At 39.8% G+C, this 18,280-nt stretch overlaps 2 protein-coding genes across 4 annotated transcripts in view; one reads left to right on the top strand and one right to left on the bottom strand.

The window, feature by feature from the left end:
* sh2d3cb (SH2 domain containing 3Cb) overlaps positions 1-18,280 on the bottom strand; it is a 35,883-nt gene that overhangs the window by 2,161 nt on the left and 15,442 nt on the right. For both annotated transcript variants that reach the window (XM_047592521.1, XM_047592522.1), the window contains 5 exons: positions 4,890-5,320; positions 4,316-4,431; positions 3,764-3,935; positions 644-755; positions 319-525 (listed from right to left, as the gene is read on the bottom strand). In XM_047592521.1, coding sequence (XP_047448477.1) covers positions 319-525; positions 644-755; positions 3,764-3,935; positions 4,316-4,431; positions 4,890-5,320 — 1,038 coding nt within the window. The remainder of the gene's footprint in view (positions 1-318; positions 526-643; positions 756-3,763; positions 3,936-4,315; positions 4,432-4,889; positions 5,321-18,280) is intronic.
* Positions 5,333-14,704, top strand: LOC125012534 (UDP-glucuronosyltransferase 2B31-like). 2 transcript variants are annotated; one of them, XM_047592523.1, is made up of 2 exons: positions 5,333-5,899; positions 9,694-11,655. In XM_047592523.1, exon 2 carries the CDS (start codon positions 9,696-9,698, stop codon positions 11,277-11,279), a length of 1,584 nt encoding a protein of 527 aa, XP_047448479.1. In that variant the 5' UTR covers positions 5,333-5,899; positions 9,694-9,695; the 3' UTR covers positions 11,280-11,655. The 2 variants fall into 2 exon arrangements, with proteins under 2 accessions (XP_047448479.1, XP_047448480.1); XM_047592524.1 differs by lacking the exon at positions 9,694-11,655 and adding an exon at positions 12,148-14,704 and having other exon boundaries at positions 5,351-5,899.

Raw genomic sequence — 18,280 nt, forward strand, 5'->3', positions numbered from 1 at the left:
AGATAGGTATGACTTCAGAGGATGGATTCCTAGTGTTGGTAACATTGTTGCTGTTACTATGTTTGATTAATTTGTGATAAACTAGAGGAGAAAAATAGATAAAAAATTTTACATACATTAGAAAGTAGATTATTCCCTGATAGTAATGAGGATATGCCAAGAGATGCCACTGAGGTTTGTTGTTTGAAACTGTGTACTGTGAGACCATGGCAACATTTCAAACGACAGGATACAGGCAGTGGCACATATTTAAAAACTTTATTTTTGATGAATCCATATCGGGTCGGTCAAATCTCAGCCCTACTCTGAGTTTCTTACCTTGCAGTTTGCTCTCAGCGTTGGAGCGGTAGATGCCTCCCAGCTGAGCGATAGTCCTTGCTGCCCCGAGGTGGAACATGACCACATCCACCCCAACTTCCACCGTCTCCCATGGCTCCGTCCCCTCACTCATCGCCATGCTCTTTTCCAGCAGGGTTAGGAGAGGGAGGACATGGGGGAAAGTGGTGTTGGACAGCGGACAGCTTTCTGAAAGGAAGACACACACACACACACTGAGCCAGTGTTTTTCTGTAGAAAAGTAGCTGTGGACTACAGTATAAAAGGACCAGCAAGAAGTAGTATATAATATTGATGTGATGTTCACCTCTTCCATCATTAAGGCTCTTCATAAATGGCCTCAGGGTCTTCTCATAGAGAATAGCGGCCTCTGTGTGACGCTGCCGTAACACCATCCACGTCTGGTCCAGTCGGGACACCTGAGAGAAAGAAAATCATCACCAATACAATCTGTCAGTTATGTTTTTCCAAATGGATGGGACAGTATCAGAAGATGACAGCTTTTATGAGGGGCAACAAACATTTAATTGATTGACTACATCGGCACAAATCAGACACAAATGACCACAAATAAAGACAGGCGTAAATAGTCAAGTAATAAGCACGAATCACCTGCACACAGATGGATAGGAAAAAACGTTAGGACAGCGATCACTTAACATGTGTGCATTCAGTAAATTAAAGCAGTGTTTTTCAACCACTGTGCAGCGTCACACTAGTGCGATGTGGGAAATTGTCCAATTTCACCTAACTGAAAACAAATGAATTATTATCTGCAAATAACATGCACAGTGTCTGTGCTATAGACCGCAATGACAGTGATGGAGAAGGTTTTGAAAAGGAAAAATGCTAACTCCGCACTGGCCCCTGGACAAAATTTGGACCCAGATGAAGCCACAGCGAGAGTTACTATTCATTTGGATTTACTTTCACCAGGGATGCTCCGTTGTGCTTGGTGTGTGGTGAAAAGCTATCCAACAGTGCTATGGATCCGAGCAAGCTTAAACACCATCTCCAAACGAAACACCCTTCAATTCAAAACAAGAATGCGGGCTATTTTGTTTGCCTGTGTGAACACAAAGAAACAGGCAACTTCTATGAGAAAAAACACAAAGGTAAATGAGAGAGCCCTTAAAGTTAGCTAGCAACTCTTCATATTTCTCAGTGTGGAACTGTGACATCTTTCCCAAATATTATTGCTTCTGTCAGAATAAGCACTATATTTCTGTATTCCTGCTAACAGAATGCTTCTGGACAGAATTCAAGTTTGCAAAACACTGAAGTTTTCTAGTAGCTCTTTAGTTTTAAGACTACATTAATGTGGCAATAATGTTCAAGCTGTATTTTTTTATTTGAAAGAAGAAATATAAAGGATGATAAAATACTTTTTTTGTGTTTATCTGATTCATATTCAAGACACTTTGATAAGAATGACTATATTTTTGGTTGGTGGTGTGCCTCGTGATTTTTGAAAAAAATTGGACCTTGGTTTAAAAATGGTTGAAAAACACTGAATTAATGAACAAACAGCAGTCCTTTGTTCCGTTGCAGAGGTAGAAATCCATTAGAGACAGCAGATCTTAGAACAGGGGTCTCCACGCGTTGCTCGCGAACTACCAGTAGCTCGCCGCCCCTTTCCAAGTAGCTTGCCAAAGGGCCAGTGAATCGTATATAATTTTGAAAACTTAATTGGTCCCTCGGCAAATCTACTTAAAGTTATGTCCAATCAGAATTCACAGTCATAGTTGTCCCGCCCCTTCCAACACTTTTATTACGATTTATTCACGATTATTAGCTAATTAGCTGTCAATCAAAAAGTTGCGCTGGTATCAAACTTGATAAGTCGGTGGTGACGTGAGAAACGTGAGTTTAAGATGCCGACCAGTGTAAAGAACAAGCCGGTTAAAATGTACCATTTTCACCAAGAGTGGGAGACCGAATTTTGTTTTACAAATGTTAACTACAAGTGTGTGTGTCTGATCTGCGGTGCCAGCGTGTCGGTTGGTAAAAGGGGTAATGTGGACCGCAATTTCACCAAAGTCCACGTCAACTTTTCACGGGACTTTCCTGCTGGTAGCAGTGTACGAAGAGACAAGATAACAAAGCTGAAGACAACGCTGTTCACCAAACCAGCAAAGAAGGCCAATTCAGCTACAGAGGCTTACTTTAAAGTGGCGCACATTTTAACGAAGCGCAAAAAGCTGTTCACCGATGGCGGGATCATAAAGGAAGCCATGACCGCGGTGGCTGAAACGTTATTCCTGGACCATAAAAATAAAACAGAAATTTTGTCTGCTATTGCCGATGTACAACTTGGTGCCAATACCATTGCAAGGCGAGTGCCTGCGCTGTCTGCAGATGCGGCAAAGCAGCCGGAATCAGACATGAACCGGTTAAAATGGTTCTCTGTTCAGTGTAACTCACTCAAACACACACACACACACATTATCTGCTTAATATTTAACTGAACTGAACTGAATGACTTTTATTGTGAATGTAATTTTTGTTCTTTATGTGGATTTCACTATTTAGAATACACTGATATATTGATGATTTAAAATGTGTTGGCTAAAGTTTTTGATTCTTAGTTTGTAGAAATTGTAAGTGATCCATAATAACATTTCATTTTCAGATGTCTTTGTACATGTAAATAGTTTTATGAAGTGTGATACAGTGACATGGACATATATAACAATGATAAGTGAATAAGTAGCAACATCTGTATTTGTAGTAATAACAATAACAACTATAATAAGTTTAATAATTTTGTGATGTTTTAAAGCACAATGTGAGATGTGGACAATAACAAATTGTGAATGTTCATGAAAACAACGCTTAATGAGTCTGTTTGGTTAAAATAAGCAATGAGAATAAATGTTAGAAAACATGAGTAGCTCTCGCCGTTTTTATTTTGTAAAAGTAGCTTTATGAGGGAAAAAAGGTTGAAGACGCCTGACGATCAGCCCTCTAGTGCTGGTTTGGAGTGGGGACGCATGTGGAGGAACATTTTAATACCTGGTGTGACCGCTGGTACTCAACGCCCACAGAATCTTTAAAATGGTTTGGCGGTACTTTTGGATAAACACTTAAATATTAATACATTTTTTTATTGTGGGAAGCACACTATCTAGTACGTGAGGACAATCTTGATTCATAATCATTTTTAGAACTTGTCACCCATTAAGAAGATAAGACACATACTGGGTAATAAAGGGTACTGGGTAAAAAGCATTTGCTCTTTAAAGCAAAAGCCAAAGGTTAAATGGCAGTACCAACACTGTGCAAAAGTGCAAACTGTATCCTGAATACACAGTGGGTAAAGGGTGAAACTAGTTTTATTGTACTGATAATTCAGCATGAGAACATATCATTATCTCTCCACTCTGACCTGCTTGGATCCGAAGACACGTGACCTCAACTTGTTTACCTGTGGCAGCTCCAACGCTTTCATGACAGCGGCAAAGCCAAACATATTCCCCATGGTGCTCTTGAGCTCAGCCGCAATTTGGATCATTTTATGAAGAAGGCTGGCCCGCTCCTCATTTGTCCCGGTGCAGCCCAACACATCCACGGCCAACATGATCGCCATGGTTTGAAACCTGCAGTAACATGGTGACAGGAAAGATAAATTCTTTAAATTCCAACAACACTTTACTAGCGGAATGCATCTGTCATTAAGTCAAGCTCATCCATGTCTTACTATATTCATATATTGTATGTGAACACTGCAAAGGAATTTAATTATTTGCATGACAGTACAGTGAAGATGACCCTTCTCCTACAGAGGAAATGGTAAAGATAGATAGATAAAGCACCACAACTCGGCAAAACGAAAACAATCCTATGCTGCCTGAAAAGCCTTTTTAACTTGATTATCCTTATTCTACTAATTAAGTTGGTTACTACCCAAGCCACGCTACTAAATCAGGTCACCTGAAGTTAAGCGTTAGTGGGTTGTGTTAGTGGGTTGTGTTTTCACCTCTCCAGCAGGTCCAGCCTCAACTGTTGGCCATGTGGCAACGTAAGGAGCTCCATCCCAGAATTAACTCCCATCATCCTTTGAACCTCTGGAGTCACCTCCAAAATCCTGGCCACCTGTGAACCACACAGTAGAGTTCCTCAAGGTTTTGTGCTAGGACCAATATTATTCACATTATACATGTTTCCCGCAGATCAGGCTTAAGACTTTCCTTTTTGACAAAGCTTATAGATAGGGCTGGACCATCCTTAACCATCCTTTAGGTAAGCTGCTTTAGGCCTAGGCTGCTAGGGGATGACGCACTGAGGACATGTCCTCTACTTTCTCTTCTCTGGTGCCAAGCACCTGTACTCTAATCTCTTATCATTTCTTTTCTATTACCAACCGCTTTGTCTCCCTTTTTTCTTCCTGTTAAAAGGGAGTTATTCCTTGCCACTGTTGCCTTCAGGCTTACTCTGGAGGTTTCAGGCCAGTTTTTGTAAAGTGTCTAAATAAAACTGAATTGAATTGTTACTGCTCTGTGAAAAGCCCTTCTGGTTTTTAGCAGTTGTTGATTTAAAGTATAGATCAATACCATGCAGTCAGCCTTGGTGATGTGTTTGGCTGCAGTGCTGGGGTCAACCTCGGCCAGGAGCTCCTTCACCCTCCGTAGGATGCCCACCTCCAGGGGCTTGTTATTCTTGGGCATCAGCTGAGAGTGGTACCCACTGGGTTTGAAACAAGAGACTGTCTCCACCACTGGTGAGAAGTACACATTCCCATCCTCCGCCCTCAGTGGGTCGATGGCTGATGACCCTTCCTCCACTCGCAGCCTGTCCACGTAGCTCTGAGTGCCAGGGTATAGCTCTGTGTAGCAGCTTCCGTCTGTATCAGAGCAGGTGGAGACCAGGTTCTGATGAGGCTGAGGTGTGTCAAGGCGCTGTGTGTGCAAAGTGCTGTTTGGAGAGGGTGGGGACAGAGTCACGCTGGTTTCCCGGCTACTGCTCGGACTTCTTGAGTGTGAGGCTAGAAGGAAATGGAGCGATGATCATTTTCACAAAGCAAATAATTTTATTTGTTTTAATATGTCATTCATTTGTCCTGCAAAAACAACATACTGACTGGTTTAAAATCCAGGGGTTATGTAGTTCGTGTACACAGTTTGTTTAAACACTGTGATGACCTTCAACTTCAACCACAATGACTCCACAATGAAAAGAAAAGACTTCTGTCAATGTTTTGAAAGATTCTTTTAGCATTTATATGTTTTTGGTCTTTGCCTTTTCTATCTGTCAAGTGAGAAGACTTAATAAAAAGACAAGTAGCAAGAAATGTGGTCTACATCAGCCTGTAGTTGTTCTGATAGGCCACATCAGCCTGTAGGCTTAACAACAGGCTCTCACTTGTGTAACCTGCCTGCTGCAGCGTCAAGCCACACACTCTGTCTAAACTTTGGACTTTCTACTTCAATGCCAGGGTCCTCCTAGTGGCTATGACAACTAGAGCTGGGCGGCAGTCAGTTACTCTGCCATCTGCTCTGAGGGAGGCTGGACGGACGAACAGTGAAGCTTGTGCGTAAACGTGAGATCAGTGGGGCTGCACTCGGTAAGTTTACCAATCTCAAAAGATCAAAAGACTTTCAGAAGATAAATTTGCGATGAGGCTGCTCATATGATAAGGATAAACCGAGATAATGGTTTTAGACACATTTTAAGCACAGCAGTTTTTGTGTTGTAAATATTTAAGAAGTCAAACCGAATAGCTGCAGCTGGATTCTATACTCCCAGCATGCCAGAAAGTGATTTCCAGATGTTTCCTTGTAACAAGATCTTTATGAATGCAGTGAGCAACTTCACTATAAACCGTGCTGTCACACAAATATTGTTCAAATGATGAACTCTCGAACAAGAAAGTCTTACTTTGTTCTGATCAGAGGTAATTAAAGCAAGAACAATGATTGCTTTGCAAACATAAAACTGTCAGATTCAAGTATATTTCACTTCTGTTTATAGCAGGTAGTCTTGGTTGTTTACAGTTACAGTTAGTTTTATTATTCTAGTAAAGAGAGAGCTCTACGTACTGTAGTTTTCCTTGTGTGTGTGTGTTATTATTATTATTGTCTTGTCTTTTATTTATATCTTCTCTACATACTGTACAAAGTTTGGTTTACTATGGTGGTTTTTAGTGCTTTCAATAAAGGTGGATTAAACTGGATTAAAGAAACTCGAACTTTACTTTCAAGAAACCCAATCTTACTTTTGTTCAAACTGAATGAACATTATAAGCTGTTTGTGTTGTTAATGCTGTGCAAAAGCTCACTTAAACTTTCACCTAAATAGAAAAGATCCCCCTTACACTTCAACTCCTGTCATTACGGGGCCACACATTTACAATACATGAACACAAAGCTCTGAAACCTGAGAGAGAACGTCTACCAAAAACAAAGAGCTTTTCTAAACCTCCCGGGATTTTGCGGCAGGAATTCCCACACTGTAGTTGTGTAATCAGGAAGCTGTTGAGAATTTGTGTATTATGCAAGTCTTAGAGCAGCATGCCTTAGTGTGATGGAAAGGAGAAAGCACATTGTGGAAGTGCACTACAGTTAATCTAAATATCTTTGCACACGGACACGATTGTAGTTATTCTAGCTGTTTACCAGAACACAGTGACATTTATTTAGCTTTAATTTGAGAATCTTCACATCGAATTAGTGTCGGAATTACAACCATTTTTACAAATGTTAACTGATTCTGTGAAGCTTCTGGACATGCAGGGTTACAGTTGGGGTCAGGGTTAGGGTTGAGGTTTATAACCTATAGAGCAACATATTTATTTATTTGGGTTCCATTTCTGATGATTCTCACAGAGAATTGTACAAAACTGTGAGCCAGTTTCTTTTTTGTTTTGTTTTCTCTAGAATTTCCCCAGTCTTGGCTTGGCTTGTTTTTTCAATATCCCATTTCTTTACCTTCAAAAACTAAGTTGTTAAGAAGGAAAACTCATGTCTCATTGACAACTGTTATTGTGTATAATGGCATGAGTGTGGACATGTGTGTGTGCTTGTGTATGTGTACCATGTATGTGTGCATGCATGTGTGTGTATGTATGTATGTATGCATGTGTATGTGTGAATGTGTTTTGTATATGTGTCAGTATGTGTACATGTGGGGACATGGGTTGTTGATTCTGTTTCTTGGTGTAATGTTCTGTTTTTATTGGTGTGAAGCACTTTGTGTTGCATCTTTGTAGGAAAAGTGCTATACAAATAAAATTTGATTGATTGATTGATTGATTGATTGATTGATATTCTTGAAGCTCATGAATGGTTTCCCCTGGACATTCAGGCATGTTGACAAACTCACCAGTGTGTTCTGCCTTTTTCTCAGAATGTACCAACTGTGGCCAAATGTGGCCCCCTGACACTGACTTGCTGTATGTTTTGAAGCATAATTGAAGCCACACTTAAATCACCTGTAGAACTTCTACCTACTAAATTGATAAAGAAATAATGAAAAGATAATCCACACCTGTCTACGAGTCAATTGTCCAATCATCTTTAAGCCTCTGAAAATAGGACACTGTATAGAAATTGTTTAAGTTCGTACACCTTTTCTTCAGTGTTGATATGAAAACCCTGAAACTCAAGCTCAGGGCCTGGTCTTTGAGCCAGCATTAATTTTATATGTTCTTGAATATGTTTGATAAATAACTAAAAAGTGTCCAACCGTATGTATAGTGCTGGTTAAAAGTTTTTACGTACTTCAGAAATTTCTACATTTCTGTAAAAAAAGACTCAAATGACATTCCAACAAAACAAATTAAAGGCAAAATATCATATTTGATAATATACTTGAAAATAGTACATGTCTGACAATTTAAACAGTATGAGAAGTCTTATTTTCAGTATCTAGTGAGACCTTATTATGCAGCAATAACACCACAAATACTAAACATTTCCAGTAACTGCTGATCAGTCGTCTGCAGCAGCTTGTAAGAATTTATACCCATTCCTCAGTACAGAAACACTTCTGAGAAGTTGGTGGGTTTCATCACATGAACTGTTTGCTTCACTTCCTTCCACCACATTTCTATTGGATTAAGGCCAGGACACTGACTTAGTCATTGCCTAACATTCATTTCTTTCTTCTTTAACTGTTCTTATGTACAACGACTTGTGTGCTTGGGTTCGTTGTCTTTCGGCATGACCCACTTTGTCTTTAGACTCAGCAGACAGATGTCCTGATTATCTTTTAGAATTTACTGACACAATTCAGTCCTTCTCTGGAATATTATGTGTTTTGCTTTGTACTTTTTCCATCTCATCATACACTTAAATGGGTTCTCATTGCCTACTTTCAGGATTTGTGCAGAAATATAGAATATTGTGAAGGGCACAAAGACTTAAGTTGCACCGTATGTACCAAGATAAGCTTGGCTATACCTAAACTTTTCAGATTCTTTATGTTCTCACAAGGTTTGTTATTTCAGAACTGTAAAAAACAGATTATATCAGCCATTCATTTCAATAATATTCAAATAAGGGCCTGTACAGGAAGGGCCAGAACTGCCTCTATTTTCTTAAGCGACTGAGGTCTTTCAATATCTCCAGGACTATGCTCAGAATGTCTGTGGTAGCCAGTGCTATCTTACATGCTGTTGTGTGCTGGGGCAGCAGCATAATGCCAACAGACTGGTCTGCAAGGCCAGTGACGTTGTGGGAGTGAAGCTGGAGAATAGGAGAATGCTTCACAAAGTGAAAGCTATCTTGGACAATGTGTCCAACCCACTCCATGATGTGCTGGTCAGACAGAGGAGTTCTTTCAGATTAATTACACCACGATGCACCACCGAGTGCCACAGGAAATCATTTCTGCCTATGGTCATCAACCTGTACAACTCAGTTGATTGGATAAATTCCTTTTGCGCAATAACTCATATTTATACTGATATTATGCAATGCAAACTCGTGTTCACTTTCTTTCATATACTTGTACATATTTCTTTCTATATATTTATTGGACTCTGGACTTACCATGTGCAATAATTTCCCAATGTGCAATATCCCATATTCAGTGTTATTAGAGCAACATCTCAGAACGCATGTTCACTTATACTTGTACATATTTTATGTATTTTTGACATTGATGCATATATTCTTATTATAATTGCCTACTTATTCTTATATATTCTTATTGTCTACATTGCTTTTTATTCTGAACACTGGTACACTTTGAGTAGGAGCTAACAAAAAGTAATTTCAACTTGGGATTATTAAAAACAATAATAATTCTGATTCTGATTTAAAAAAAAAATACTGATTCCATTCTTCAGTATCTTGAATGAGCGTCACAAATCTTGTTAAAGCAGTTTTAACATGCTTGCTTTTGTTGTCATTTTAGAGATGTATCAACCGACCTTTGTGACACTTGCAGCATTGCTCTGCTCATCATCAGCCCTTGTAAATGGGGGTAAAGTCTTGGTATACCCTATGGATGGAAGCCACTGGGTTAACATGAATGTCATCATTGAGGAACTTCACTCCAGGGGCCACGAAATCACAGTGTTGCGGTCATATGATGCCTGGTACATCAAAGAAGACTCACCATACTACAAATGCATTACCATGGCTTCCTCTGCTGGTTTTGATAAGGATCGCTTTGGCTCATTTGTAATGAGAATGGTGAACATGCGGCGCCAGGGTGCTTCATTTTGGACTCGTATTTCGATTCAGTTTGAACTGATGAACCAGTTCCATCAGATGCATGTAGATATACTTCAGATGATACAAGAGGTGTTTGAGGATAAGAAACTGATGCAGAGTCTCCATGATGCCAAATATGATTTGTTTCTTACGGACCCTGCGGCTGGAGGAGGGGTTTTTCTGGGTCATCGTCTGGGTCTTCCTCTCGTCTTTAATGTTCGATGGACCATTCAGGGTGAGGGGCATCAAGCAATTGCACCTGCCCCACTTTCTTATGTTCCCATACCAGGGTCAGAGCTGACCGACAAGATGACTTTTACCCAGAGGATCAAGAACATGTTAATCTACTTCTTCACACGCTTTCAAATTTGGTATGTCACAGATTCAACCTACACAGCATTTGTCAAACGTTACTTCGGTAGTGATGTACATTACATGGAGTTGTTTCAGGCGGCAGATATCTGGCTGATGAGAAACGATTTCACCTTTGAGTTCCCACGACCTACAATGCCAAACGTTGTCTACATGTCAGGATTTCAGTGCAAACCTGCCAAGCCTCTGCCTAAAGAACTAGAGGATTTTGTGCAGAGCTCTGGTGAACACGGTGTCATTGTGATGACGTTGGGAACCTTGGTGGAAAAGCTTCCTGGCGACTTTGCTGAGGACATTGCCGCTGCTTTTGCCCAACTTCCTCAGAAGGTTATCTGGAGGCACACAGGCAAAAGGCCATCCACACTTGGCAACAATACCTTAATCTTGGACTGGCTACCCCAAAACGACCTCCTGGGTCACCCCAAGACCAGAGTGTTTGTGGCTCACGGAGGCACCAATGGAATCCAGGAGGCCATCTATCACGGTGTCCCCCTCGTCGGCCTGCCCCTCATGTTTGATCAACCAGACAACTTCTTCAGGATGAAAGCCAGGGGTGTGGCCAAAGTCCTTGACATTGCAACTGTGAACAAAGACAACTTCCTAGAGGCACTGAAAGAGGTGCTCTATGAACCATCCTACAACAAGAACATGAAGACACTGTCCAGTCTGCACAGAGATCAGCCCATGAAACCACTGGACAAAGCCATGTTCTGGATCGAGTTTGTCATGAGGCACAAAGGAGCCCCGCACCTAAGGACTGAGTCTTACAAGATGTCCAGGATACAGTACTACTCAATAGATGTGATTGCTTTTCTGCTTGCAGTTATTATGCTCATATTTACTATATTTATTTTTGCAGTAAGGCTTTTCTGGCAGATGGTATTTTACAGAAACAGAGTCAAAAAGGAATGATGTATGTTGTGCAAGATGGTCACCAGTTTATTGTGATTTATAAACTGTACTGCATTTTAAAGTAATAAACAACATTCAGTATGTATAGCTAAATTCTCAGTCTTCAGATTTTTGAATAACTTTGGCAGAATTGGCCATGTTTCTGTTAATTTGTTTGATTATTTCATTGGGTGGATAGTTATTCATATGCTAGTTAGCAGAACTTCAAAATCTGTAAATAATATACAAACCGATTTGTTAAATGGTTAACACTGCTTGAAGGAAATCTATTGACTGTTATTTCCAGGATAGAGGAATGGTGTTGATTTGTTTATTATTAGTCATAAAATACTGAGCTTACTAAAATAAAATTAAATACATTTTATAAATACTGCCAGATGTGTCCTTTAATTGTATATTGATCGAGCAAGATGAAAATGAAACACTGTTAGTGGATTTTTAGCAATAATTTCATGCCATTTCTCCATACATTTTTGTTTAAATATTGAGTTAGCACACAAGCTGTCAATAACAAACATGCACAATGAATAGAAGGTTTAAGACTTAGAACAATTTTTTACACAAGCTGTTTGTTCTTGGGGTTTTCTGCCTTTAGTTTGGTCTTCAAGTAAATGTTCAAGTAAAATGCAGCCAGAATGGGTTGGGATTCCTGGCTGAGTCAGTCAGTAGAGAATATTCTACTTTTTCACTTCTGAACCAACAAACAAGAAGCCTTTATAAAGACTGAAATTTTTAAAACAACTAAAGATCTATTCAGCCAGACAAGTCTGTCAATAATATTCAGTTATGAGTAAAGATGATGCATGCTGTTGCACTTGAGTCATTTGTTTAAAAAGAACAGCTCTAACATTCTTATGTTTCTTGTCAGAATCTCTTTCAGAGATGTATCAACTGACCCTGGTGACACTTGCAGTATTGCTCTGCTCTACAACCTATGCAAATGGAGGCAAAGTTCTGGTATACCCTGTGGATGGAAGCCACTGGGTTAACATGAATGTCATCATTGAGGAACTTCACTCCAGGGGCCACGAAATCACAGTGTTGCGGCCATATGATGCCTGGTACATCAAGGAAGACTCACCACACTACAAATGCATTACCATGACTTCCTCTGCTGGTTTTGATAAGGATCGCTTTGGCTCATTTGTAATGAGAATGGTGAACATTCGGCGCCAGGGTGCTGCATTTTGGACTCGACTATCGTTGGAGTATGAACTCGTGGACCAGTTCTATCAGATGAATAAGCAAGTACTTAAGATGATACAAGAGGTGTTTGAGGATAAGAAACTCATAAAGGCCCTCCACGATGCCAAATATGATTTGTTTCTTACGGACCCTGCGGTTGGAGCAGGGGTTCTTCTGGGTCATCGTCTGGGTCTTCCTCTCGTCTTTAATGTTCGATGGACCATTCAGGGTGAGGGGCATCAAGCAATTGCACCTTCCCCACTTTCTTATGTTCCCATACCAGGGTCAGAGCTGACCGACAAGATGACTTTTACCCAGAGGATCAAGAACATGATGTACTATTTCTTCACATGCTTTCAAATTTGGTATGTCACAGATTCAACCTACACGCCATTTGTCAAACATTACTTCGGTAGTGATGTACATTACATGGAGTTGTTTCAGGCGGCGGATATCTGGCTGATGAGAAACGATTTCACCTTTGAGTTCCCACGACCTACAATGCCAAACGTTGTCTACATGTCAGGATTTCAGTGCAAACCTGCCAAGCCTCTGCCTAAAGAACTAGAGGATTTTGTGCAGAGCTCTGGTGAACACGGTGTCATTGTGATGACGTTGGGAACCTTAGTGGAAAAGCTTCCTGGCGACTTTGCTGAGGACATTGCCGCTGCTTTTGCCCAACTTCCTCAGAAGGTTATCTGGAGGCACACAGGCAAAAGGCCATCCACACTTGGCAACAATACCTTAATCTTGGACTGGCTACCCCAAAACGACCTTCTGGGTCACCCCAAGACCAGAGTGTTTGTGGCTCACGGAGGCACCAATGGAATCCAGGAGGCCATCTATCACGGTGTCCCCCTCGTCGGCCTGCCCCTCATGTTTGATCAACCAGACAACTTCTTCAGGATGAAAGCCAGGGGTGTGGCCAAAGTCCTTGACATTGCAACTGTGAACAAAGACAACTTCCTAGAGGCACTGAAAGAGGTGCTTTATGAACCATCCTACAACAAGAACATGAAGACACTGTCCAGTCTGCACAGAGATCAGCCCATGAAACCACTGGACAAAGCCATGTTCTGGATCGAGTTTGTCATGAGGCACAAAGGAGCCCCGCACTTAAGGACTGAGTCTTACAAGATGTCCAGGATACAGTACTACTCAATAGATGTGATTGCTTTTCTGCTTGCAGTTATTTTGCTCATATTTACTATATTTATTTTTGCAGTAAGGCTTCTGTGGCGGACGGTATTTTGCAGAAAAAAGGTAAAAAAGGAATGATGTATATGGTGCAAGATGGTCACCATGTCCTCCATTTTAAAGTAATAAACAAGATTCAGTGTGTATAGCTGAATCTTCAGTCTTCAGATTTTTGAATAACTTTGGCAGAATTGGTCATGTTTCTGTTAATTTGTTTGATTATTTCAAGGCCCTTTCACATCGGACTAAAAACCTGGGTTCACGTGGGTTTTCTACCCAGGTCGAATGACCTGGCAAAAGTTTCGGTCCACTCCCATAAAAGACTGATCTCTGAAGGGCAGAGAATTTTTTTTTTTTTTTTTTTTTGCAAAATATTTTTAAAATAAGAATGACAATGAAACTTTAGTACAGATTTACCAGATCCTTTTCTCATCTTTAAGGAACAGGCAGATAACTACATAAAGGAAACACTAACAACAACAGCGACAAAAATAAAATGAATGAAACAAAACAAAATTGCTAAATTAATCCCAGCATTCTCACGTCCCACTCTGGCTGAGGCAGAAATCACAAACATGAATATTTACCAAACCAGCAACTAATCTGGCAATAAAGGATTGCCACTTGGAAAAGAACTTATGGGTACACCTTCTCATTGTGTATTTAATTTTATCACTGAGACACAGAGGGGGAGTTAAAAGACTTCCACTGGAGGAGGAGGCGACGTTTGCATCAAAGAGGTGAAATTAATACTTTCTCGTTGAACTGAATTGAATAGCCTTGGGTCAACACGAGTTCCAAAGATGGCAATAAAAGGGCAGGGTTGTATGTCAATTCCCATTATGGTGGATATTACATTGAAATAACTGGATCAATAATTGTGTAGGTGAGGGCAAAAGAAAAACATGTGGCTCAGATGACACTTTGAATTTGAACAACAGTCACATTTCTCCTGTACCTCAAGAAAAACATGAGACAACCTCAGTTTCAAAAAATTGTATGTGTATCACTTTAAAGCAAATAAATGCCAAATGTGCACAAAACCAAGCCCACCTTTTGTCCATTTTTTCAATCAAACAAATCAAATGTGTTGTTACACAATTGGTAATGGAAGAGCATAGGTGAATTGGCCCTACATCATATTTGGGAATTTGCATAGATCGGAGAATGCAGGTGTGACTGTGTTTATACAGCGTGTAGCGCTTGTGTATATGGCACACTTTTTTTTTTTTTTATCAAAGGCAGCGCACTGGCAAGACTATGAGATCCGCGAGGTGCTCTGCATCTGAGGAGAAGAGGGGATTTGGTGGCAGATATTGCAGGACACAGTGATTTATTGAAATGTCAGCAGCCTTTTGAAATAGTGGGATTTGACCAGTCCATTCTTCAACTCATCAACAAACTGAAAGCGTTAAAAAATACACCATGCTGGCCATCGTTTACCTCACAGTGTGCTTAAATGTATAATGATGACATTACATTGTCAACGCAATGACATATGAGAGGGACTACAGGCATGCAGCTCTCACAGTGGGAGGTCAGACCCGGGACTACTGACGATGTGAAAACACACCAAAGGTGGGTTGACCTGGGTCTAAAAATCCTGTGTCGACCCGCTATTTTCAATGTGAAAGGGGTTAAGATTACAAAAAAACTAATTGTAGACAAGTTGAATACTGAATCCTTGGCACAAAAAGGGCTAACTATGGTGTCCCTGAAGTTCAAAACACAACAACATTTCATAAAAACACATAACATTTCAGATTATGGAAAGGGTAGGGACAACACTTCTTGTTTCTGATTGGACAGAACCCGTTGCCAGGTGTAATAGGAGCTCCATAATCACACCTTCCACCAATGTGCGAATGTGTGCACTCAACAAAGAAGATGTTTTCTAGACAAACAATACTGTACTCCCATCCTCTGATTCTGTCTTGTTTTGTTTGTTCTTGTGTGTTATAAGATTCTGTGTTCTTTTTAGTCTCCTTTTCAATACCATCAACCTGCCAGGGACTACAGCTCAAAATTAGCCTGCATTTGAACTCTAAGCTAAGTTCAAAACTTGAGAGCACTGAATTACACAATTTACATTTTTTTCCCAATAGCTAACACACTCAAATGACATGCACAGCACAATTATTTAAAGTGACACACAGAGAGCAAAACGTCTTCCCAAGTCTCCAAAACTCATTTACACACTTTTTGCAATTCAAAATATCACTTTGTAAATGGACTGAACAATGTCCTCTACATAAGATACAACAATCTGACATAAAGTCACATTTCACAACACTGCCCAACTCTGGCTGGACTGAAAGTGCCACATCTGTGATCCGGACATTTAGACTGGAGTGCCGATATGTAACCAAACTGAGAGATGATGGTGGAGGAAGGGGCCAAATATTCACCACAGTACAGAGAGCCGCCTTTGTAATGAGAAATTCTAAACCACAACGTCCAAGACAACATCATAGTTAACAACATTCAACGAGTCAGTCTGATTGGCTCACATTCTCAAGCAAAACCAAATCTAAATGAAACAACTTTATAAGGTGCTATTTGAGAGAAACTCTCAAAGAAACAAAGAGCCAAGACAATGTCAGTGGATGTAAGTACAATATTAACTGCAGTACACTACATGCAACTTTGTTTCCCAATGTACTGGATAACACTATATGACTGATTTTTGTTCTTTGTTTTTAGGGAAATGGATACTCATGCAAACCCAGGAACAGGAAACTGAGACTACAGTTCACACAGGCTCACCAAATTGGACAATAGAAGATTGGAAAAACGTTGCCTGGTCTGACGAGTCTCGATTTCGGCTGCGACATTCAGATGGCAGTCAGAATTTGGTGTGAACAACATGAAAGCATGGATCTATCCTGCCTTGTATCAACAGTTCAGGCTGAACATGACAATGAGTTCACTGTACTCAAATGACCTCCACAGTCACCAGATCTCAATCCAATAGAGCACCTTTGGGATGTGGTGGAACAGGAGATTCTCATCATAGGTGTGGAGCTGACAAATCTGCAGCAACTGTGTGATACTGTCATGCCAGCATGGACCAAAATGTCACCTTGTTGAAAGTATGCCACAAAGAATTAAGGCAGTTCTCAAGGCAAAAGAGGGTCCAACCTTTTACTAGCAAAGGTGTACCTAATAAAGTGGCCGGTGAGAATATCTGCTGTGCATATGTTGCGCTGACTTTGGTTTGGTGAGAAATTAAAATAATAATAATAATAATAATAATAATAATAATGATAATTAAAAAAAAAAAACAATAAAAAACAATTTGAAGATTTTCCGCAATTTGGATTATGGCAAAGCATAGAAAAGATGAGAGTGCTTTTCAATATACCCAACAGTGTGTAAATTGTGTGCCATTTGGTACAAAGGTTGGATTTTGATAACGCTTCATGTAGTTTTGCTTGCAGTGCTTCATTTTGCAGGATATATGAGGTATTTTGTAGTTTGGGTGTGTGGTTTTGTGAATTGTGTCAAGTATTTTGATAAAACCTGCCTAGTTTGCAAAATTCTGTTTTAGCAGTTGGAAAAAAACTGTGAAAGGTGTGCACGGGCATGGCTGATCAGAAAAGGAAATGACGTTAAACTGTTGGGTTCTGTCCTTTCGTGACTAGCAGTAAAAGTATTTTAGCAAGGGGTCTGTTCAATCAGAAACAAGAAGTGTTGTCCCTACCCTGTCCGTAATCTCAAATGTCTTTGTGTTTTGTGAAATGTTGTTGTGTTTTTGTCTGTTTTGATGTGCATAAGAAGGTAAATATTGTTGTGTTTTGACCTTCAGGGCCACCACAGTTAACCGCTATCTTGTGGAACGACATGTACTTTCCACAAAGAACAAAATGAATGTTTGGGGATGTTCAAGTCAGTTCTGAACTGTGTAATGCTGTGTAAGACCTGAAGTAAGTATCTCAGGTAACGGACCAATTTTCTTGAACAAATAAATATATGTAATGTGAAAATCCACTGATGTTTTGACTATTTATAAAGAAATGTATAAGATTCTCAAAGATGACAAATGTTCAATGGAAAAAGATGAAGGCTCAGAAGTAAGAACATTTTGAATCAGTGCTCACCGATTGTCTCTGTCAAATAAGTAGTAAACACAATGAATTGTGTGGAGATAGAAATATAAAATAACTACAGTAAACTGCAGCAGCTTACTGGAATCATTTTACTGTACGTGGATCTCAATCAACATGAGTTCTGGGTTACTGTAATCCAATAGCACTGGTAATACAATGCCATTTTGTTTCTGTTTACGCCTCACATTCACTTACTTCCTTGTAGAGGTTGATTAAAGGAATTTACATAGAGCTTACACACACACACAGGTATATTCTTGCAAAAATTACTCTTTCATTCTACAGAACAAGAAAAACACAAATAATGTGTTTTGTAATCAAATTTCATATCATTTACAAGCATATTTGTATATTAACACTCTCTGGTTGCTTAATAAATTTGAAACTGAATGGGAGAAGATCGTTTTAGTGCATTTCGTTTTAGTGCATGATAAAATTACACAAATGCATTTGTAAATTTGCAGTGATACAGACAAAACAGGCAAATGCGTTGTGATGTACTACACTGAA

Source organism: Mugil cephalus, chromosome 8 (genome assembly GCF_022458985.1).
Source record: "Mugil cephalus isolate CIBA_MC_2020 chromosome 8, CIBA_Mcephalus_1.1, whole genome shotgun sequence".
In the NCBI taxonomy this organism is placed as follows: domain Eukaryota; kingdom Metazoa; phylum Chordata; class Actinopteri; order Mugiliformes; family Mugilidae; genus Mugil; species Mugil cephalus.